This window comes from Salvelinus fontinalis, unplaced genomic scaffold (assembly GCF_029448725.1).
Source record: "Salvelinus fontinalis isolate EN_2023a unplaced genomic scaffold, ASM2944872v1 scaffold_0661, whole genome shotgun sequence".
Lineage (NCBI taxonomy): Eukaryota > Metazoa > Chordata > Actinopteri > Salmoniformes > Salmonidae > Salvelinus > Salvelinus fontinalis.
This window is the reverse complement of record NW_026600870.1, coordinates 1-21,751: the sequence shown is the minus strand read 5'-3', so window position 1 is coordinate 21,751 and position 21,751 is coordinate 1. Positions and strand designations below refer to the sequence as shown.

Genomic DNA, 21,751 nt, shown 5'->3' with positions numbered 1-21,751 from the left:
TCATTGTCTGCCTTCAGGCTGAGAGCTTTGTGTTTCAGTGCATGTTAATTCAATGGAGTAAAAACAACATGTCACAGACATGAATTCCTCCTCCACCCATCAACCCTGATAGAACCACACTGAGTGACAGCCTAATGATGTGTGCTACACTTAGACAAGGGCCGGGCCTCTTAACCTAGTGATGTGTGCTGCGCTTAGCCAAGGGCCTCTTAACTGACAAATCTTCTGATCCATACACTGTCAAGCCCGAGGTAATGCAGAATGGCAGATCAAAAGTTCTCAAATGTGTCCACACTTTTTCCAAATGGTTCTACTTTGAAATTCAATACAGCAGTTATCTAATTAAACTTTACTGTAGATTGAAGTGTGACAATATTTCATTTCATATGGCGGTCAGCACATTGTTACACGCAATATTAAAGAATACATTCATCAAAACGTGTAGCCCAGTTAGGTCTTTACAGAAGGTCGTTCAGCTCCATCCTCCTTCAGTACTCCTGTCTGTACCAGTCTGTTCCACCACCTGTCTTCAAAGTCCTTCAGAGAGAGACCTGCCAAGCTCTCTCCATCCTGGTTGTCCTCTCTCATCCTCTCTGGAACTAGATCTTCTGACATCACCTGAATGGCAAATCACCAATAACGATGCATGATCAATCTGGTCCAAAGTGTACCTCTTACCTTTTCAAAACATGTGCATCGTCAGTTGTAATACATCTATAGGTAAAACCATGACATCTTGGTGTCAGCAAGCCACACATCTCCTTTCATTGAAAAATACCAGAAGACAAACTACAGGACATTATTTGATGAATAGACACCATGTGAGAACTGTAGTCTATGTACTGTGTCTCTAACCGGTCTCACCTCAGAGACTAGCTGTAGTGTGGTGTCTTTCGGTTCCAGACACCGCAGAGCCTCATCAGCCTTCTGTAGGGCTCTCTCACTGTTCTGGAGAACAAAGGATGACTGTTGTCCCTTTAATGCCCTGAGGAGGAGTCTGGCAAGGCAACATAATACAGTCAAACAACCATCTTCACAAGACAAAGACTGTGCTAAACAGTGACATTTAGGATGAATGTGTAAAAATGCTCTCTGCTTTAAGCCAAGGGCCAATTTCCCAGAGATAAAGTAAGCCTTTTCCTGGACTAAGAAGCACTTTCAATGGAGAATCTAAATCTGTGTTCGGGAAACCAGTCCTAAAGACTGCCCAACAAGCTTGTATCCATGGAATTCCATATAGAATAGGCCAACAGGATGTCTGCTTTTCTCTCACTGATTATTTACCTGGCCCGGACAAAACACATGCAGGCCTTGAGCCAAACGCCGTCACGCTCTTCCTTCAGTTGCACCTCAGTCTGAGAGTCAGGCTGTGGCTCTACACCATCTCCCTGTTGAAGAGGACTGGAGCCTGAGGGTGTTGACAGAGGCTGGAGGAGATGAAGGTAGCTTTCTGCCAGCTTCATCCAGTGCCACTGGTGGTAGGGGTGGAGAGAACACAGCTGCTGCAGACACGTGATCTGGCTCCTGAGGTCTCCGAAGCGCTCGTGGACGTTCGCAGTCAGGTGAAGTAGACCGGTGAGGTGACAGGTGTTGGAGGCTTCATTTTTCTGTCCATGGAATTCATTTTCAAAACAAACATTTTACTACCTGGTATACTGTAACCTTGTCCACAGACTAGAGCTGGCTGGCTGGACGACAAGACTAGGTATTTTGTATTATTTATGTATAATAAAAACCTTAGTGTGTTACAATAATGTATAAAGATAAGACTCACTCAACAGCAACGGTTCTTACAAGTGTTTCTGTGATCTCCAGGGCCTCCACTCTCTTCCCCAGGTGACAACAGCACCGTGCCATTCCCTCCATTATGTCCCGTCTAATGGCCAGGTTGCCGTCAGGGATATAGGAGAGGCAGGTAGTGTAGGCGTTTAAAGCTTCCTTCGGAAATGGATATAGTTAACAAATGAGAAAAGCATTTGGGCCATATACAGCGTTCCTCACTGAGTTCCCTGAATTCCTATCGGACCTTGTAGTCATAGCAGTTTGGGGTTTTAGGCTGGGTTTCTGTACAGCACTTCGAGATATTAGCTGATGTACGAAGGGCTATATAAAATAAACTTGATTGATTGATATGATAGACAGTGTGGAACTAAATTACTCAAGGGAAGAGTGGTCAATACCTGGAAGTTTTTTCGCCTGTACGACATATCAGCTCGAAATTTAAAGATCTTTTGTTTCTCTAAAATATCATCTGTGTCGATGCTCTCCCAAAACCACTGTTGAAATAGACAACTCATAGTTAAGAATTTCCATTCATTGCAATGCTAGCAAAAAAACTGATGCTACTTGACGTTAGGTAGCTAGTTAACACTCACCTCTGCTTCACAGAACTTTGCATTGTAAGACGACAGTGCAACAACAGTTGGCTTCGCTCTTGATTCCTCGAACACCGAATCGTCAAAGGTGCTACCGAAAATCTCCATTTCAAACGATGAATGACAGTGAATTCAAATGTTACCGACACTAAAAAACAAAACAAACGTCAACGTGTGCAGTGTTACAAGCTAATATGACCGTTGGGAAACAGAAAAAGATAGAATGTGTTCCGGGGTGATATGTTCCAATGACAGACGCTTTACTTTCTTCAATGAAATGTTCTAATATTTTCTATAAGAGAAACTCCAGTCATATTTTGAAGTTAAATATTTTATAAGACACCAAAATACACGCCTTTTCGTCCAAATGTATTGTATTTTGTCCTCAAAACAAGTATAAAATATATATGTGTCTAAATCAAGCCACAGCCTCAAAAAGCAGTTTGATTTCAATTAAAAAGCATTGCAAAGTCTATGGCTCAGGGGACTAAAGCTTTTTCCACTGAGTTTTCAGCTCCAAGGCTACTCTGTCTCAACATAAAAAAATTCCTTGGTTTACCATAACGTTTGCAAATAAACTCTCACTTTTCCCAAAGCACCTCAACATATCCAGAAACCAAACATTCTTCTCATAGATAACTTAATAAATACAGTAGGAGAAAGGAGACTGACTGACATTATCCATTATAGCTGTAGCTAGCAGAATAGTATATTAAAAGACAGGTTAAAAGATAGTGTGCGCACAATCTAATAGTAAAACTGTTAAGCATGTATTAAAGTTACATATTCAACTGTTGGGTATTAGTACTAAACAAGCACCTTTCTAAATATTGAGAAATAGCAAAGAGGACAGACAGGTAAGAAGTATTGTACTAGGATAAAACAGTCATGTACTATGGTCACAATGTCACGTCTACCTGTACAAAAAAAAGTAACGTGGATACATTGAGAGTTGCCAACTGAAGAAGGCAAAGAGCCACCAGGCAAAAAATATATATTTTTACACATTAACAGTAAAACGCCATACAAGCTATTAGTTGAAGTTGAGAGACAGGATTAATCATAAAGATTATAAAACCATTTAAAAACAACTTGTCTAATGCAAGCACATAATGCTGTCTAATCTGCAGTCAGGTGATTATTTCATGCACTATATGGATCTCAAAATTCAAATGCATCTTTTACCTTAACTATGGTATAAATAACTGTTCCTGCATGAAAACGTAAACCATTTCACAGCATAACATGCTGCCCAATTTGAAATGTTTATGATGAGCATGAGGTATCCACGATCTTCTCCTCCTCCACCTCTTCTTTTGTCAAGTCTTGATGAAACCCTGCTCAGAAAGAATGAGCCATGCAGGCACATAGGTTTGTCTCCTCAAAAAGGTTCTGAATCCATCCGTTTTTCTGTAAAATGTTGTGATGTTTCAACTAGATTCTAGATTGAGATTCTAGAACCAAAGTGACTAGAACTTGGTAAAGCATGTTTAGAATAGATTGAGAAACCGTTGGTAACTCCTCAGGTCCCGGCCAGGCTAGAACCCAGTGACCAGAGCATATAGGACAAGGCTTACAGGTAAGAAACAATGTCTTGGTTCTACTAATGTGCACATGTCAAAACATGTCATTTAAAATGACAGTTGGGGAGAGCAAAGTCTGCAAACGTTTTCAAAAGAAAAGAAAAACAATACAAACATGCATCTGAACATACATTAGAAAAACACTTGTTTGAAAACAGCCCTGTATCAAGTCCTCCAACACTAGTCTTCATACATACAAGTACTGCAGTCTTAAAAACTATAAACGTTATACATAATTCAAACTCACGTTACACGTTTCCAAGTCAGCAGAGTTTCACATGATTCAAATAGGGACCCACATTGTGCCAGTTGGTTGTGCTGGGGAAGCAGTAGGCCACATACAGTCCACTGATTTTCATTTGTGTCATATCAACACCCAACTTTAGAATTGATCCACAAGGAGAGGGTTAAGTCAATAAGGTGCATCCTCTTGAAAATAGAATCATTTCAGAGGAGGACAATACAAGGCAAAATACTTAGTTTTACAGCGTTCAAAAAGAGCTCATATAGAAAGAGATTTGGTCTCTAAAGCCATTAAAGGGTCAAAGGGATATAAGGTGCCTAATCAAAGTTGTTTTCCCCCACAAGAACATGTTAAAGAGATTCTCCGGTACTTTTGTATACATTTTAGCCAGTAGTTCTGAAAGTAGCGTTCAGCTAAATTGTGTACTACCTCACATCACTGACATAGAACACAGAGACCTTGCGGGGGGTCTGAACACTGACACGTCCAGTCCAAAGCAGGACGTTTAAAAAATACTTGGTAATCGCAAAAGTTCCGGAGCATGTCTTTAATACAGTAGTGGGCAAAGTGCACAATAATAAGTGCTACACTGTCAGTTTCCTTCAGAGACACCACAGTATACAGTACCAGTCAAAAGTTTGGCCACACCCACTCATTCAAGGGTTTTTCTTTATTTTTACTATTTTCTACATTGTAGAATAATAGTGAAGACATAAAACTATGAAAAAACACATTGTGGAATCATGTAGTAACCAAAAACATATTTTTGTTATATTTGAGATTCTTCAAAGTAGCCACCTTTTGCCTTGGCAGCTTTGCACTCTCTTGGTATTCTCTCAACCAGCTTCATGAGGAATGCTTTTCCAACAGTCTTGAAAGAGTTCCCACATATGCTGAGCACTTGTTGGCTGCTTTTCCTTCACTCTGCAGTCCAACTCATTCCAAACCATCTCAATTGGGTTGAGGTCGGGTGATTGTGGAGGCCAGGTCATCTGATGCAGCACTCCATCACTCTCCTTCTCGGTCAAATAGCCCTGACACAGCCTGGAGGTGTGTTGGGTCATTGTTCTGTTGAAAAACAAATGATAGTCCCACTAAGCGCAAACCAGATGGGATGGTGTATCTCTGCAGAATGCTGTGGTAGCCATGCTAGTTAAGTGTGCCTTGAATTCCAAATAAATCACAGACAGTGTCACCAGCTAAGCACCCCCACACCTCCTCCTCCATGCTTCACGGTGGGAACTACACATGCAGAGATCCTCCATTCACCTACTCTGTGTCTCACAAAGACACAGCGGTTGGAACCAAAAATCTCAAATTTGGCCTACAGACCAAAGGACAGATTTCCACCGGTCTAATGTCCATTGCTTGGGCCAGGAAACACGAGCAAGTATCTTTTTCTTAATGGTGTCCTCTAGTAGTGGTTTCTTTGCAGCAATTCGACCATGAAGGCCTGATTCATGCAGTCTCCGCTGAACAGCTGATGTTGAGATGCGTCTGTTACTTGAACTCGGTGAAGCATTTATTTGGACTGCAATCTGAGGTGCAGTTAACTCAAATTAACTTATCCTCTGCACCAGAGGTAACTCTGAGTCTTCTTTTCCTGTGGCAATCCTCATGAGAGCCAGTTTCATCATAGCACTTGATGGTTTTTGCGACTGCACTTGAAGAAATGTTAAAACTTCTTTACATTTTCTGGATTTACTGACCTTCATGTCTTAAAGTAATGGACTGTCACTTCTGTTTGCTTATTTGAGCTGTTCTTGACATAATATGGACTTGGTCTTTTCTTCTGTATACCACCCCTACCTTGTCACAACACAACTGATTGGCTCAAACGCATCAAGGAAAGAAATTCCACAAATTACTTTAACAAGGCACACCTGTTAATTGAAATGCATTCCAGGTGACAACCTCATGAAGCTGGTTGAGAGAATGCCAAGAGTGTGCAAAGCTGTCATCAAGGCAATGGGTGGTTACGTTGAAGAATCTAAAATAAAATAAAAATATAACACTTTTTTGGATACTACATGATTCTATATGTGTTATTTCATAGTTTTGATGTATTCACTATTATTCTACAATGTAGAAAATAGTAAAAATAAAGAAAAACCCTGGAATGAGTAGGTGTGTCCAAACTTTTGACTGGTACTGTACATACTGGGCCTCCAGGCCCGTATTCATAAAGCGTCTTAGAGTATGTATGTAATCTTTTACATAGTACAGACTCAGAGCTTCGTAATGGTATATTATACACTACAGTTGGAGGAAGCTATGTAGCTTTAAAAATTGCTATTCTTGTATAACCAGTTGAGGAAAAGCCTTAAGGTTTTTTTTTTTCACACTTACCAGAGAGCTCGAATTTGTTCACACCCTCTTAAGCCTTAGCCCCACCCATCTCTTTAAGGATTCACACGAGCTCATGGGTCGGTCTACGGACTCATTAGAATCTAAAAGGCTAAACTGATCCTAGATCAGCACTCCTACTCTCGAGTCCCTTGGTTTCTAAGTCTTTCATAGCACAGGAGTCCACATTCAATAGCTAACTTTGGCACCGCAGTTCCTCCAACCAATTTCAATAGGAATCCATAATATAATCTGATTTCACATGATTCATTGCATTCATTCCATGAATGTACTTACAGTACTTTGTAATCTCTATAATAATAGGGATATATACGAGAGACATTAGCCATTAAAAAAAGGACCTCTTAATTGCACATAAATAACTGTGCCGAATACTGTAGATTAACAAATGTCAATTTTCCATGAATTATCATCATATCAAATATTGTAATATCAATTGAATTTCAGCATTTTAATGTCTGACCAATTCATATAAAATTAGGTATTTAAAGTACTGGTTGTAATTCTTGACTAGATTGACTAATGGCGCTACACTAGCACTGTAAAAAGGTGCACATATTGTTTGTATTGGTGGGATATTATCGTTCAGTCTTGCATTCAGACAGTACCCTTTAAAACACGTAAGAGAAAGTGAAATGTGTTTGTGCTGTTGGACTAAATCCAACGTTGTGTTCATTTGGGCACACCATAGCAAAATGTTTTGGAACAGAAAGTGAAAATGGGCATGTCTAATTGGACAATTTCATGTAGTCCCTCCCTGTTTCAGTCCATTTTCCTTCCATTTGGTGCCTAACGAACACAGCCCAGCTGTCCTTCACTACTCCGACTGTGTTTTTCTGGCACCCTGAGAGGGCTCCCAAGAATCACTTTCATCAGTGTCGTCATCATCCTCCTCCTCCTCCTCCTCATCATCTTCCTCGCCCACCACGGTGTCATCCTGCTCTTCAGGTACCATCTCATTCTCACCCAGCAACGCTTCCTCTTCCTGCTGCTCCACGTTTACCTCAGCATCCCCAAACGGATCAGCAACCATATCTTCCCTCTTGTGTATCTCAGCGAACCACTCTCTCACCTGCTCGTATCCCATACTAGACTTGGTCACAAGCTCATCCAGGTCCTGCTCATTCAACAACTTGTGCTTCAGGTAATACTCCTTCAGAATGTCTTTCCCAGACTTCAACTTGATGATGGGCAGTGGTGGTGACTTCTCCGTGCTGGTTGACCTCTTGGCCTTCCTGCTCCGAGACCTCCCCCAGCCTCGGTTACGTATCCTCCTCTTCCTGTTTTTGTTGCCGTTCAGTCCCTCTACGTTGCCGCTCTGGTAGTGGAAGAACCACTTGACGTTGCCGTTCTTGAAGGAGTACCGGGTATCTCCGAACCAGTTAACTACGTAGACCCTGGGCAGCCCGCTCTCCTCTGCCAGCTTGTCATATTCCTCTGTGGAGGGCCATTGGGTACGGACAAAGGCACTCTTCAGGACGTGGAGCTGCTCGGGGGTTTTCTTTCCAATGTTCTTGTCCCCCCTGTTTGGCCGCCGGCTACCCGGAGGGGTCTGGGATCCTTTTCTAGACGAGGTAGCCTCGCTCTCCATCCGCTCTGCTTTCAGCTCAGGTGACTCTGCCTCCACTACCTTCCTCTTCTCTGTGAACCAGGCGTCGATCTCTCTCCTGGTCAGCTTGGTCTCCGTCCTCAGCCGGGTCAGTTCGTCGTCAGACGGAGTACTTCCCTTCTGGTAACTCTCCTCAAGAACCACCAGCTGCTCTGCTGTCTTCTCCTTGAACTTCTGCAATGTGAAGTCTGGGAAGGAGTTCCAGGTCTTGGAGCGTGGCTCTTTCTCTTTGACGGATGGTGTGGGCGGTGGAGAATGAGGGGTCTCGTCGCTGGAGTCAATGACGATGGTGGTGCCGCTGCTGTGACCCCTGGGACTCTGGCTGTCGTGGAACACGATGACGTTGCTGTTCTTGGAGTTGCGCTGGTTGTAGCGCGTGTCGCTGAACCACTTCTTGATCTCCCCTTTGGTGAGGCCGGTCAGCGTCATGAGCCTGGCGATCTCTGCGTCGCTGGCAAAGTGGTTCTTCAGGTAGCTGGCTTTCAGCTCCGCCAGCTGCTCCTTGGACTTCTTGGGACGCATTCCAAAGTGGTCGGCGCTGAGGGCCGAGTTCTCCTGTGGGGTCAGGGAGGGAGGCTGGACAGTGGTGGCTCTCTTCATCTCACTGACGGCTGGGCTGGTCTGGTGGGAGGACATCTTGGGGACCTGGCTGTGGCTTGGCATCCCTGCTACTGTCAAGGTGATGGGTGTGGTCACAGGTGTGCCAACCTGTTCAGAGTTTAGAAGTTTAGAAGTTTCACTCACTCCACAATATTACAACTACAAGACATATTGAGTTGAGAAACTATAAACAGAAAATATGACATTACATCATCCACAATGTCATCAATAAGTACCAACCTGTGTGAAAACCAGGCCTGGCTGCCCTACTATCTGACAGGTCTGGAGGATAGACTGCAGGCCGTTGGCCGCAGCAGAGAGCTGGTGGGCCGGGATAACAGTGATGGTCTGAGGCACCGTGTGCACAGTCCCGTTGAACTGCTTTCTCCTGGCCTCCTCCACCTCAAATCAAAAAGTGGATTTGTCATATGCACAGGATAGACGTAGTGTAAATGGTACAATGAAAAGCGTACTTGCAAGCGCCCCCTTCAACAGAGCGACAACAATTAAAACATATATATTCAATGAGTGAAAATAAGTTTTAAAAAAATCACAATAAAAACACTATGTCCCCCCAAAAATGTGACTCTGGTATAAGACAAACATGAATCTAACAGAAAAAGCACCTCCTCGGGTGTCCAGCTGACCCCGTGCTTCAGACGCTGGGCAGAGAACCAGATCTTTATCTGCTCCTCACTGAATTTGGTCTGAGCCGACAGACCCATGATCTCTGATACTGAAGGGTACGGGAACTTCTTGTAGGTGTTGACCAGGACTGTGTTGGTATCCATGGATTGGTTGTATGAGGGGATGCTGCTGACGGGGATGAGGAGCTGGGCTTGGGCGCTCTGCGGGGAGGGAGGGAGAAAGAGAACGCAAGAGAGAGAGAGTAGAGAGCAAGAGCAGAGAGAGAGAGGTTTTAGTCACTTATTTATCAGTAACATTACATAGTATCAACAGCAGTGAAAGGTGATTTGTTTTATTCAATTTACAATTTCAAAGAATTTGAAAATATGATCACCTGCTGGGCCTGCAGAGCTGAGAGGACCTGGGCCAGACCAGGAGGGAGCTGGAGTCCAGACATATTGGAGCTGAGGACAGAAGATTTCTTATGCTCTGATGACATCATATTGGGAATGTTCAGGAGAACACTGTGTTTCATGGACTCAGTGTAATGTGGGCTCATCTTCTCTACAGGAGTGAGGGAACCCAGCCCCAGAGGTGCTTCGATAGGCTCCTGCTCCCCTTCACTCTCTCCCATCCCGTCACTCTCCTCGGCTGCTTTCAGAGACACGGCGATCCTCTTCGGTTCCGATTTACCCCTCATTTTCATGATGGGGGTTTTGCTGAGTGAGATGCCAGCTGAGGCGGGGTCATCACTCTCTTCCGTCTCATGCTGTGTGTAACCCCCATCCGAGAGAAGGTCACTGAGCGTCTGCTCCAGGGTTGGTTGGTTGCTGCGTTTCACTCCTGTGCAGGTGACACCGTCCTCTCCGCTGGAATGACTGATGTCGTGCTCTGAAAAGTAAATTGCCCAGCTATGTTAGTTTAACTACATCAGAGAACAAGGGTCATTTTCAGGAGTAGAGCACACCATAGCAGATTGGTTTTGAAACAGTAGGTCGATATGAGCATTTCATATAGGTTTCACTCGGTTTCAAAAGCTTTTCTCCTGTTTAGTGCCAACAGAACAAAATCAAATCACATTTTATTTGTCACATGCTTGGTAAACAACAGGTGTAGACTGCTTACTTACGGGTCGTTCCCAACAACGCAAAGAGAAAGATAATAACACAAGGAATAGCACCTGGCCGTGCTGCTGCTCCAGTTTCAACTGTTCTGCCTGCGGCTATGGAACCCTGACCTGTTCACCGGACGTGCTACCTGTCCCAGACCTGCTGTTTTCAACTCTCTAGAGACAGCAGGAGCGGTAGAGATACTCTCGATGATCGGCTATGAAAAGCCAACTGACATTTACTCCTGAGGTGCTGACTTGCTGCACCCTCGACAACTACTGTGATTATTATTATTTGACCATGCTGGTCATTTATGAACATCTTGGCCTTGTTCTGTTATAATCTCCACCCGGCACACCTAGAAGAGGACTGGCCACTCCTCATAGCCTGGTTCCTCTCTAGGTTTCTTCCTAGGTTTTGGCCTTTCTAGGCAGTTTTTCCTAGCCACCGTGCTTCTACACCTGCATTGCTTGCTGTTTGGGGTTTTAGGCTGGGTTTCTGTACAGCACTTTGATATATCAGCTGATGTAAAAAGGGCTATATAAATACATTTGATTTGAATATATCCTCTGAGTAACAATAACTAGGCTATATACAAGGGGTACCAGCACCGAGTCAATGTGCAGGGGTACGATGTAATTGAGGCAGATATGTACATATAGGTAGAGACAAAGTGACTAGGCAACAAGATAGATAATATCAGTAGCAGCAGTGTAAGTGATGAGTCAAGAGTGCAAAATGGTCAATGCAGATAGTTAGTCCGGGTAGCTAACAGTTTTATGGCTTGGGGGTAGAAGCTGTTCAGGGTCCTGTTGGTTCCATACTTGCCGTGCGGTAGCAGAAAGAACAATCTAGGACTTGGGTGGCTGGAGTCTGACAATTTTTAGGGCTTTCCTCTGACACCACCTGGTATAAAAGTCCTGGATGGCATGGAGCTCGGCCCCAGTGATGTACCGGAACGTACGCACTATCCTCTGTAGCGACTTGCGGTTGGATGCCAAGCAGTTGCCATACCAAGCGGTGATGCAGCCAGTCAAGATCGAGCCAGGTGATTAACATTTCAAGAAACAGATGTGAGCAACATGTTGAAGATGAATAAAACCCTTCCCCACCTGTCTCTGGGTCAGTGGAGACCACAGCGGCGTCTGTAAGTCCCTCTGCAGCGCTCTCAGCTCCATCCTCCCCCACCTGCATGTCTGCATCCTGCTCCTCCATCACGTTAGAAGAAGGCAGGACCATGCAAGGTGTTGTTGACTTCCTCCTGCTTGCCATGGTGTAGGTAGGCTATCCTCCAAGATAACTTTGTGTAAAGAGATGTGTCTGGAATGGATGACCTTCCGCTAGTGATGGTTTGATTCACAATCTAAAACCTCTAATATTTTCATCTGTGGACTGAAATAAAAATGTATTTGACAGGTTCCATCCAATATAGTTTCACTTGAACAGCTACAATCTGTATGGATTACTGCATAAATGTAATAGCACGTTCGCTGTACAGTAATTACAGTGAAGTTGAAATGTGTCCTAGCTATACCATCTTTTGCATGAGAAACCTATTGCAATGATTATTTCTGCACACGACTGCAACTTGTTTGTAGCTACTGTCTAGTTTGTAGTAGCTGGTCATTTACAATACGTTTGGACCCAATTGCTCTTAATGCCATTTGTTTATGTAGAAAAAAAATATTGCTATCCAGTGTAACTATAGCAAATTGATTATCTTATTAGATTGCTAGCTATCCAGATCTAGCTAACCTAGCTTCCATTTCTGCATCTAGCCAGCCAGTTTACACCTGGGATAGACATTGCGGCTGGAAGCCAAATACTGTAGCTAGCTAGCCACCACAGTAGGCAGTACAGCAGCTGAGTTTGCGTTTACTTACCAGGACAAGAGGTAGCTTCTGCGCAGGCTCTCCTGCCCCCGGCAATTTGTCTTAGGTTCTCGTCTAATGTTAGCTAGCCTACCTATGAACAGTTCAGCCCGAGCTCTCTGCCGGACTGCAGTAGTTTTGCTCGGAGGCAGGCGAGTCCAGTTCACCGCTGTCTGCAGATGAAAACATGGAACATTTTCGCTGCAACAGTTCTTTTCCCGACTGATATCCCTTTACAGACGTATTCAAAAAAAGGCAGGAAGCTACTACATTAGTCACTTCAAGCATGCCATTTGTCCATCAAATTATATCACACTTTGTGTTCTTTTTTTAATGGCAGTTTTTAATGATTAAGCGGCGTCATCACGTTAATGCGATACGTCTTGACGTCATTCATAGGCGACATCTGTCACGCATGCATGGAGAAATGTTGCTTCAAATAAAATGTCTATCAACCGATAGAAGCATTTAAAAAGTGACGGTCCTGACGTTTGTATTCATACAGTATTTATCGTTACCGTCTGACCACAAACAAACCCTGAGGCTGCACCATGCTCAGTTTGTATTCCGCTATAAACAAAATAGTTACTGGCAATAGATATTTTTCAACCAGTTAACACATCACAATATCGTCTTTCCTTTATGGTATAACAAGACACAAGAACAAATACTTGTAAAAAAAACACTTTAATTAAATAAAAGAAAGAGTATACAAGTTGTTAGAAATATACAAATGTGTATTTCCTATCAAAATATGGTTATAGACTTGTTCTTTATACATTTAGACAACGGGGAAATACTACGTGCAATCCATGACTAGCTACATCTTTATTGTATAAAACTCATTATGAAAAATCTTCAATTTCATTTTCCATTTCCTGGAAAGAGAATAAGAAAATATTAGAAAACATAGAAAAACTCAATTGCTCAATGATATGTTTCATAAGTGCACTTATACATTTAAAAAAAAATACATAGTACAAATTAAAATGTATAGAATGACAAACCTTCAGCAGGGCAGTCTTGTCGTAGTCTTTGCGGTGTCTGTAGATACTCTGACACAACAAGGCGTATAGCTTCTCCAGTTGATAGACCTCATATCCCTCAGTCTTAGACACCGCTCTCTGAAGCAGCTCCTGAAATGAAGGAGCAGAAAACCAGCTCAGCACTGAGGTCTTATATCCTCCATCTTTGTCTAAACGAAGAAGGTGCCTCCGTCTGATTCCAGATCCGTTTGTGCTCTTGCCAACTCTATTGCTGTCATTGTCAAGCCAAAACATGGCTTGGCATGACAATTCCAATACACTGCCACTGGCTAGTTGCCTTAACCACAGATCTAGGATCAGTTAACAACCTCATTAGGAGGCTCGGGCGACGAGCTGACCCTGGACCAGCTGCAGTGATAATCTGTTACCTTTAGTTTGTTGTGATCCACCACAGGGGGCTTTGTCTTCTGGTCCAGTATCTCCTGGTCAACATCCATCACCTGCTGCATCCCCTGGTACTTCAAGCCCCGCGCCGCACGCCTCACTCCTACTTCTGACAAGAGGACAGAGGGACGGAGTGAGTGTACAATTCAACAAAGTTCACTTAAAAACAGAGTGTCATTGTGGGAAGGGAGGCTGCAAACCTGTGGTATTCTCTTCCTCCACTTCCACTCTCTGAGGCTCAGTTTTGTCTGTAGTGGACGCCTGCCTCTGGGTGAATGAGGAAAATGTTGAAAACAGAGAAATGCAATCAATGCAGCAGGAGAATCATCCATACAAAAAGCAACATCCATTTTACAACAAAATAACATACATTGTCTCCCCCTTCTGGTAAGATGTGGTTTTCCTGGGCGCCAACCACCACTACAGGGTCCTGGGTGCCCTCACTGCTCTGGTCTCCAGCCCTAGCCTCCACAGCTTCCTCCACCCTGGGCTGGGTAGCCTCCGTTGTAGCCTGGCTAGCCTCCTCCGTGGTCCGGCTGTCCTTAGTGTCTTTCTCCATGGGCTGGCTGTCCTGGTTCTCCTGTTGGGCTGGTTCCTCCTGCTCCATGGGGGTCTCCTCAGCCCCGGTGATCTCCAGCTCCTCCAGGCCTGACTCTGCAGCATCACCACCCTCCTCCTCCTCACTCTCTGCCCCTCTCCTCTCCTCCTCCTCTCCAGACTCCACCACAGCAGAGTGGTCTTTAGAAGTGTGAGGAGAGGACCTTTTCCTGATGATGCCATTGCACCAGCGGCTCTTCCTGCGCTTCTTCTTCTGAGCTGCTGAGAAGTAGATGACCAGATAATCAAAGCCAATTCAAAAACCACCTTTATGAATGACTGAATGATGTGTGTAAACATGGTGAGAGAAACTGACAAGGTGTTATCATCGGTCTTTCATTACCAGCAGTTAGTAGAGGATAGATCTGGAAAGCTCTCCGTAGTCTGTCTGCAGAGTAGTGAAATGCTAACCTGTGTAGCATTGTGTGTCTGTACATTATTGAGATGCTTGCTAACCTGAAGGGCGTGGTGTGGTCACAGCTGAGGGAGCAGCAGCGGTAGACTCTTTAGAGGGGCCTGCTGCATCGGTGCTCTTGGCATCCACTGCTCTTGTCTTGGGATGAACGTGATAGTAGGATGGAGCGAACCTTGAAGTGGAGCAACCTGGAAGTTAAGAGAGGCAGTTCATATTTAAATCTATCAGGAATGCTCTTCTTTCATCCATCCAGGAGAGCAGCAGCACAGATCAACTGGTCCCTGAACTCTAGAACCCTCTGTCTGGAACTACTCTGCACCAATAGAATAACACCTGACCTCTTGTGCTACGGGACTCCTTGATATCCTCGCAGATCTTCTCAAAGTCTTCATCCAGTTCGTCTTTGACGATGGCCTGAACAGTGTCCTTCAGAGCACAGGCTCTGTGGCGGATCTGACGATCTGGAAGACACCCAGTACAGACTTGTCACATCAGTATTATTATGAAGTGATGAATGGATAGATTCATGAATTAATAGTTGGCTGAATAAAGTAATGAATGATTAGTTGAATACATTAATTTATGAAATAAATGAAACATTCTCCCATGAACAGGAATACAACATCTGTGAAAATTCTGGATATCGCCGATTTCCTACCTGAAGGATCTTTGTCAGGGTTGTATTCCAGACAGTTCTTCCAGATGAGATCCACGTCGTGTACAAACTCCTTCACGGTCACGTACTTGTGAGTGTCGATGTTGGAGAGGACAGTGGACAGGTCCATGGGCTGCTCTATAACTGTAGCATAGTCAGGTACCTAGACAAGATCCATCAAAACAACAGGTCAGCCATTGTCCATGTGATAGAGATTCTACCATGTCCATGTTTAGACAACATCTGGCCTCTTCTCTTTATTTAACCCTCATCTGATGTTTATACGTGGCTCAGAACACAGCCCTCCCCTCTAGAACACAGCCCTCCCCTTTAGAACACAGCCACTTTTACAGCAATTGATGGTCAGTCTCACTTCCTCCAGGTCGACGGGCTTGGTGAAGGCCTTGAAGCGTTTGTCCTGAGAGAGGCGGTTGGTGACATCACGCAGGAAGAGGCGGAGCTCCCTGAGAGTGTCTTCCTCCTGCTCCTCCAATCGCTGCTGCTCCTTCTCCGTCAGCATTCTCGGGGGAAGAGGGGGAGCCACGGGGAGCACCTCCAGGGCTGCAAGCACTGGGGAGGACAGGGAGGTAAGTGACTAACCACATGACTGAGCGAGTGCTGACAGCTTTGGTACAGAGAACGTGCTCCTCTAATGTTCTACTGCTTGATTACCAGCACCTCATACAATACTTACTAGTTGTGAAGTTGAGCTTGTTTAACCGTTTTGAACCAATATCCAGGATTCCACTAAAATATTTCAGAGTACAGTGCAGCCTTACCTGCTTTCTTCTTGGATGCAGGAGCTTTGGCAGCCTGGTTTAGGATGAGATCGTCAAAGAAGTTCCTTCTCTCTTGTGGGGTTGGGACCTGAACCTGGAGCACCTCTCCATACTCAGCACAGAACAGGTCCTGGACCTATGGGGGGGACATTTACCAAGATGAGTCACCAGGTGAACATAACATTCAGATGAATAGGAATGAACGAGATCATTCTGACTGATCCCCTGCTCAGAGGCCCAACTCCAACCCTCCAGCCCATCCCACAGGGGGAGGGAACCAGTGCACATTTTCTAGGGCTTGTGTCCAGTTGGTGATTAGATCTCTTTTAGTCCTCGTTTGGACTAATCTTCCAAGAGTCCTTAAAAACATCAAAATCCTTATAATCACATATAACGCACAGCAGACAAAATACACTGCCATATTGGTGATGTTAGGGGCGGTGTGTTCACTACATCCTGTTAGACTGCTGTGGGGCGGTGTGTTCACTACCATCCTGTTAGACTGCTGTGGGGCGGTGTGTTCACTACATCCTGTTAGACTGCTGTGTGGCGGTGTGTTCACTACATCATGTTAGACTGCTGTGGGGCGGTGTGTCTGTCTACAGTACCTACCTCAGGGAAGAGGCTGCTGTGGGGGACATTACAGGTGGCCAGCAGCAGGATGGGTGAGAATGAGGGGATGTCCTGTAACAAGCTGAGGAAGGTAGCTCTGAGAGCAGACCCCACCGTGTCCCACCACCGCTGGATGTGAGGGATATAAAGGATACTGGGGGACGTCCTCTTGGCCTCACAGAACATCTACAACACAACATTACAGAACAGTGTTTATATGGACATGCATGCCTCCGCACAGAATATCTACAAGTCAAAACATACAGGACATCAACTGTCCATCAATACAAGACATCAATACTGTCCATCTCTGGGTTCATCAATACAAGACATCCAATGGAACATTAATGCTGTCCATCTCTGGGTTCATCTCAAAAGTCTTTCTTAGACTCCTCTCTCCTCGGACCTTCTCCAAATATGTGAAGAATCAAGGAAAGACTAAAGATACCCGTCTGTCATGGCTGCTGGCACAGGGCTCAATAGTGCACTATACAGAAAACAGGGTGTGATCCAAGGGGGTTGTACAGTACCTGAGCGCAGGCCTCCTCAGGAGAGGTGGTGCTGACGCCGAACAGCACGGCCATGTCCAGGGTGTAAACTGTGAACTTCTCCAGGGCATGGAGCACAGCAGGGGCCAGGTGACTGCTCTGACCTGACCCAGGACGCCCCGCTAGCAGCAGCCTGGGACGGTACGATGTAGGCTGGTTCAGCACGCTCCTGGGAGAACAGAGGGGGAGAAAAAGACTCAAATACTTTACAAGACCGGAGCTCAATACCCATTCTCCCCCTTTCTCATGAAGTGTACACTTCAGTCCACACACAGATTTCAAAGACGTCCAGTGCACACTTCAGGGAGGAGTGGGAGAAAGACAAATTTGGGATAAGTATTTCTGTGCGTTGGACAACCTGTTACTCACCTGCTGAAATGCAGGAAGCCCCCAGCTGCCTTGGCCTTGTGAGAGAGACCGTTGAGGCTGACAGAGTCCTCATCTTCACTGTGCAGGAGATCGGCATCTAAAACACCAGCTGGGAGGACACCTGAAGACAAGTGGTAAAACATCTTAGAACCTGACAACCAAGTATGACATTCAAGAACACAATACAACATACCCATTCTTACACAACAGACAAGGAAGGCATACCAAATCTGGGTCGTGTTTATTAGGGCACACTGTAGGAAAACCTTTGCTAACAAAAAACTAATTAGAGAGGAGTTCTGGTAGTACCTCCCGTTTCAAAACTTTCCCCCCTACTTATCACGGCCCTGTGGACAAAAAAAAAATCTCCCGACAATGAAGACAGTTCACATGAGAAAAAAAAGAAATTCTCTTGTCCCAGTTGACCCACCGTTGTCTCGCTTGTCTCTCTTGAGCCCCTGTTCTGCATGTGGGAACAGCCTGCTAACTGTATCCAGTACAGTCTGTAAGGCTGCACCAAGCAGTGGCTGGACTACAGGAGTCAGAGCCTTGGCTGGGGACGACACAGCTCTCTGGGAGGCTGGGACTGTCTTCCTCATGGCTGACAGGAAGTCCCTGCTGCCGATGGAGATAGATGCCACATCTAAAACCAGCTTCTGGGACGTGGAGTAAATCTGAGGGTAGCGTCTCCTCAGGGCACACAGAGCCGCCTCAGCACACACCGCCTTCATGTCAGCACCGCAGTAACCTAGGAGACACAGCAGGGGGACGTTGGGAAACGGTGTGGCAACGCAAGAGAGCATCAGCTACATGTTCTGATTACACACAACACTTTCAGTGAGCCTCCCAAAACGATTGGAATATTTAACAGGTTGGAATTTTAAAATGGCGTTTGAAAGAATGGGTAATCTTTTAAAAATTCTAGGTTGGTTTGGGAGAGGAGGGATTAATAGAAAACATACCAACACACTTGTCTGCCAGTTCCTCCAGGAAAGAGGCTGATGGCTGGGGAGTCCACTGTCTGGTGTGGATCTGCAGAATATCCTTCCGAGCCTGCAGTGGATAAGAACATGACCATGTATGTCAAATATGAATGTTTCCAAAAACAGTTCTCCTACATGAAATAAAAAGACCCTAATCTTAGTAGAACAAAGTAATGTTACCTGTTGACTTCTCACACAAGTCATCTTTTATCATACATACAGTACCAGTCAAAAGTTGAGACTCATTCAAGTGTTTTTATTTTTACTATTTTCTACATTGTAGAATAGTGAAGACATCAAAACTATGAAATAACACATGTAGTGAATCAACATTTTTATTAATCAAAACATTTTATATTTGAGATTCTTTAAAGTTGCCACCTTTTGCCTTGATGACAGCTTTGCACTCTTGGTATTCTCTCAACCAACTTCACATGGAATGCTTTTCCAACAGTCTTGAAGGCACTCTCACATATGCTGAGCACTTGTTGGCTGCTTTTCCTCCACCCTGCGGTCTAACTCATCCCAAACCATCTCAATTGGGTTGAGGTCGGGTGATTGTGAAGGCCGGGTAATCTGATGCAGCACTCCATGACTCTCCTTCTTGGTCAAATAGTCATTGTCATGTTGAAAAACAAATGATAGTCCTACTAAGCCCAAACCAGATGGGATGGCGTATCGCTGCAGAATGCTGTGGTAGACATGCTGGTTAAGTGTGCCTTGAATTCTAAATAAATCACTGACAGTGTCACCAGCAAAGCACCCCCACACCATCACACCTCTTCCTCCATGCTTCACGGTGGGAACCACACATTCGGAGATTATCCGTTCACTTACTCTGCGTCTCACAAATTTGGACTCATCAGACCAAAGGACAGATTTCCCCCAGTCTAATGTCCATTGCTTGTGTTTCTTGGCCCAAGCAAGTCTCTTCTTATTGGTGTCCTCTAGTAGTGGTTTCTTCGCAGCAGTTCGACCATGAAGGCCTGATTCACAGTCTCCTCTGAACAGTTGATGTTGAGATGCGTCTTACTTGAACTCTGAAGCATTTATTTGGGCTGCAATCTGGAGGTGCAGTTAATTGCCGATTTTTGAGGCTGGTAACTCTAATGAACTTAATCCTCAGCAGCAGAGGTAACTCTGGGTCTTCCATTCCTATGGCGGTCCTCATGAGAGACAGTTTCATCATAGTGCTTGATGGTTTTTGCAACTGCATTTGAAGAAATGTTAAAAGTTCTTGACATTATTGATTGACCTTCATGTCTTAAAGTAATGATGGACTGTCGTTTCTCTTTTCTTATTTGAGCTGTTCTTGCCATATGGACTTGGTCTTTTACCAAATAGGGCTATCTTTTGTATACCACCCCTTTTCTTGTCACAACTGATTGGCTCAAACGCATTAAGGAAAGAAGTTCCACAAATTAACTTTTAACAAGGCACACCTGTTAATTGAAATGCAATCCAGGTGACTACCTCATGAAGCTGGTTAAGAGAATGCCAAGAGTGTGCAAAGCTGTCATCAAGGCAAAGGGTGGCCACTTTGAATAATCTCAAATACAAAATATATTTTGATTTGTTTAACACTTTTTGAGTTACAACATGTGTTATTTCATAGTTTGATGTCTTCACTATTATTCTACAAAGTAGAAAATAGTAAAAAGAAAGAAAAACCCTCGAATGAGTAGGTGTCCAAACTTTTGACTGGTACTGTGTGTACACACACACACATAAATAATATGATTTGAACAAACATGACCTCCATCAGTGGTGTATTCACTAGGAACCAAACGGAAGCAAACTCAAACAAACAGAGGGGGACCTACCTGAATTTGTCGACTAGAAATCTGGTTTTCAATGCAAAACTGTTTTCTACGGCGTGGTCACTAAGACCCTTGTCTCACCTCTCGGTCAGGCAGGCCAAAGAGGAACTCTCGGTCGAAGCGTCCAGGTCGCCTGAGAGCTGGGTCTATAGAGTCCAGACGGTTAGTAGCACCGATCACCACAACCTCTCCTCTGCTGTCTAACCCATCCATCAGGGCAAGGAGAGTGGACACGATGGAGCTGTAAAATGGAAACACATACAGAACATTATTCCCACTGTACGAAGACGTACTAAACAAAAGATACCAAATAGCTAAACAAGAAGCAATGATGTTTGTATTCAAATCAGTTTGTTCCAGTGATTAACAGTGTCTGACCTGTGTATCTGGTCTTGTCTGCTTGAGCGGACGGGAGCCAACCCATCAACCTCATCAAAGAATATAATCGATGGCCGCATCTGATAAGCCTAAAAGATTTGGGGGAAAAATATTTTTTTTAAAGAGTATTTCCTCATCTCGGTTTCAACATCCTGGAACAATAACTCTAATACAATATATTTCAGAACCAGAAGCCAACTTCCATGGAGAATAATGGTAGGTACTGACCTGGTCGAAGAGAAGACGGAGCTGCCGTTCGGACTCTCCCACCCACTTGCTGAGGCAGTCTGCTCCCTTTCTCATGAAGAAAGAGACCTTCCTCTCTCCCTGACTGCACTCGTTAGCCAACGCCCTGGCCACTAGAGTCTTCCCTGTTCCAGGAGGTCCGTAGAACAAACAGCCCCTACAGACACACACACAGAGTAAGAATCTACAGCATCAAGAGCAACAACAGATCCTAGATCATTCCACCGTAAGATTATGGATGACTTTCTAAACATTTATTTCTAGCTACCTTGGTGGTTGGATCTTGAACCTCTCAAACACCTCTGGGTAAAGCAGAGGGAAGACCACCATCTCTTTCAGGGCAGAGATGTGTCTGCTCAGTCCCCCAATGCTGTCAAAACGCACCTAGAAAACAACATTACACCATTTCAATGTTGGACAATGTTGTCCGGGACTTTCCCAGTTACATATCCTTTCCCTCTTTCATTCCCCCTCACGGACTTAACATATGACTGGTGCAGGTATGGACTGGAGAGAGCTCCTGAAGGTTTCCTC

The 21,751-nt window shown here is 44.5% G+C and overlaps 3 protein-coding genes across 5 annotated transcripts; all 3 read right to left on the bottom strand.

The window, feature by feature from the left end:
• Positions 1 to 334: 334 nt before the first annotated feature.
• Positions 335 to 2,590, bottom strand: LOC129846942 (uncharacterized protein C8orf76-like). The gene is made up of 6 exons (XM_055914755.1): positions 2,376 to 2,590; positions 2,181 to 2,276; positions 1,795 to 1,938; positions 1,285 to 1,607; positions 865 to 997; positions 335 to 618 (listed from the first exon to the last, which is right to left on the bottom strand). The coding sequence occupies exons 1-6, from the start codon at positions 2,481 to 2,483 to the stop codon at positions 451 to 453; spliced, it is 972 nt and encodes a 323-aa protein (XP_055770730.1). The 5' UTR covers positions 2,484 to 2,590; the 3' UTR covers positions 335 to 450.
• A 762-nt stretch (positions 2,591 to 3,352) lies between these two features.
• LOC129846938 (zinc fingers and homeoboxes protein 1-like) lies at positions 3,353 to 12,963 on the bottom strand. 2 transcript variants are annotated; one of them, XM_055914748.1, is made up of 6 exons: positions 12,398 to 12,963; positions 11,627 to 11,906; positions 9,800 to 10,296; positions 9,405 to 9,626; positions 9,019 to 9,180; positions 3,353 to 8,886 (listed from the first exon to the last, which is right to left on the bottom strand). In XM_055914748.1, exons 2-6 carry the CDS (start codon positions 11,784 to 11,786, stop codon positions 7,387 to 7,389), a joined length of 2,541 nt encoding a protein of 846 aa, XP_055770723.1. In that variant the 5' UTR covers positions 11,787 to 11,906; positions 12,398 to 12,963; the 3' UTR covers positions 3,353 to 7,386. The 2 variants fall into 2 exon arrangements, with proteins under 2 accessions (XP_055770723.1, XP_055770724.1); XM_055914749.1 differs by having other exon boundaries at positions 11,627 to 11,834.
• A 93-nt stretch (positions 12,964 to 13,056) lies between these two features.
• Positions 13,057 to 21,601, bottom strand: LOC129846936 (ATPase family AAA domain-containing protein 2-like; the record flags this gene model as incomplete). 2 transcript variants are annotated; one of them, XM_055914746.1, is given in 19 exon segments in its annotated part: positions 13,057 to 13,263; positions 13,393 to 13,521; positions 13,800 to 13,924; positions 14,016 to 14,082; positions 14,186 to 14,634; positions 14,869 to 15,015; positions 15,166 to 15,288; positions 15,486 to 15,645; positions 15,856 to 16,052; positions 16,262 to 16,397; positions 16,874 to 17,059; positions 17,404 to 17,590; positions 17,791 to 17,911; positions 18,221 to 18,538; positions 18,753 to 18,843; positions 20,675 to 20,834; positions 20,972 to 21,060; positions 21,200 to 21,374; positions 21,486 to 21,601. In XM_055914746.1, coding segments are annotated over 19 exon segments (3,009 nt in total), but the record flags the coding sequence as incomplete, so codon positions are not given.
• Positions 21,602 to 21,751: the final 150 nt, after the last annotated feature.

Excerpts from the sequence above, each read along its gene's own strand:
- LOC129846942 (XM_055914755.1), bottom strand. The coding sequence starts at position 2,483 with ATGGAGATTTTCGGTAGCACCTTTGACGATTCGGTGTTCGAGGAATCA. Across the intron at positions 2,277-2,375 it reads CAAAGTTCTGTGAAGCAGAG|TGGTTTTGGGAGAGCATCGA; the intron begins GTGAGTGTTAAC and ends CTATTTCAACAG. Across the intron at positions 1,608-1,794 it reads TGGAGATCACAGAAACACTT|AAAAATGAAGCCTCCAACAC; the intron begins GTAAGAACCGTT and ends TTCCATGGACAG.
- LOC129846938 (XM_055914748.1), bottom strand. The coding sequence starts at position 11,786 with ATGGCAAGCAGGAGGAAGTCAACAACACCTTGCATGGTCCTGCCTTCT. Across the intron at positions 10,297-11,626 it reads CTCCACTGACCCAGAGACAG|AGCACGACATCAGTCATTCC; the intron begins GTGGGGAAGGGT and ends TTTACTTTTCAG. Across the intron at positions 9,627-9,799 it reads CAGCTCTGCAGGCCCAGCAG|AGCGCCCAAGCCCAGCTCCT; the intron begins GTGATCATATTT and ends CCCTCCCCGCAG.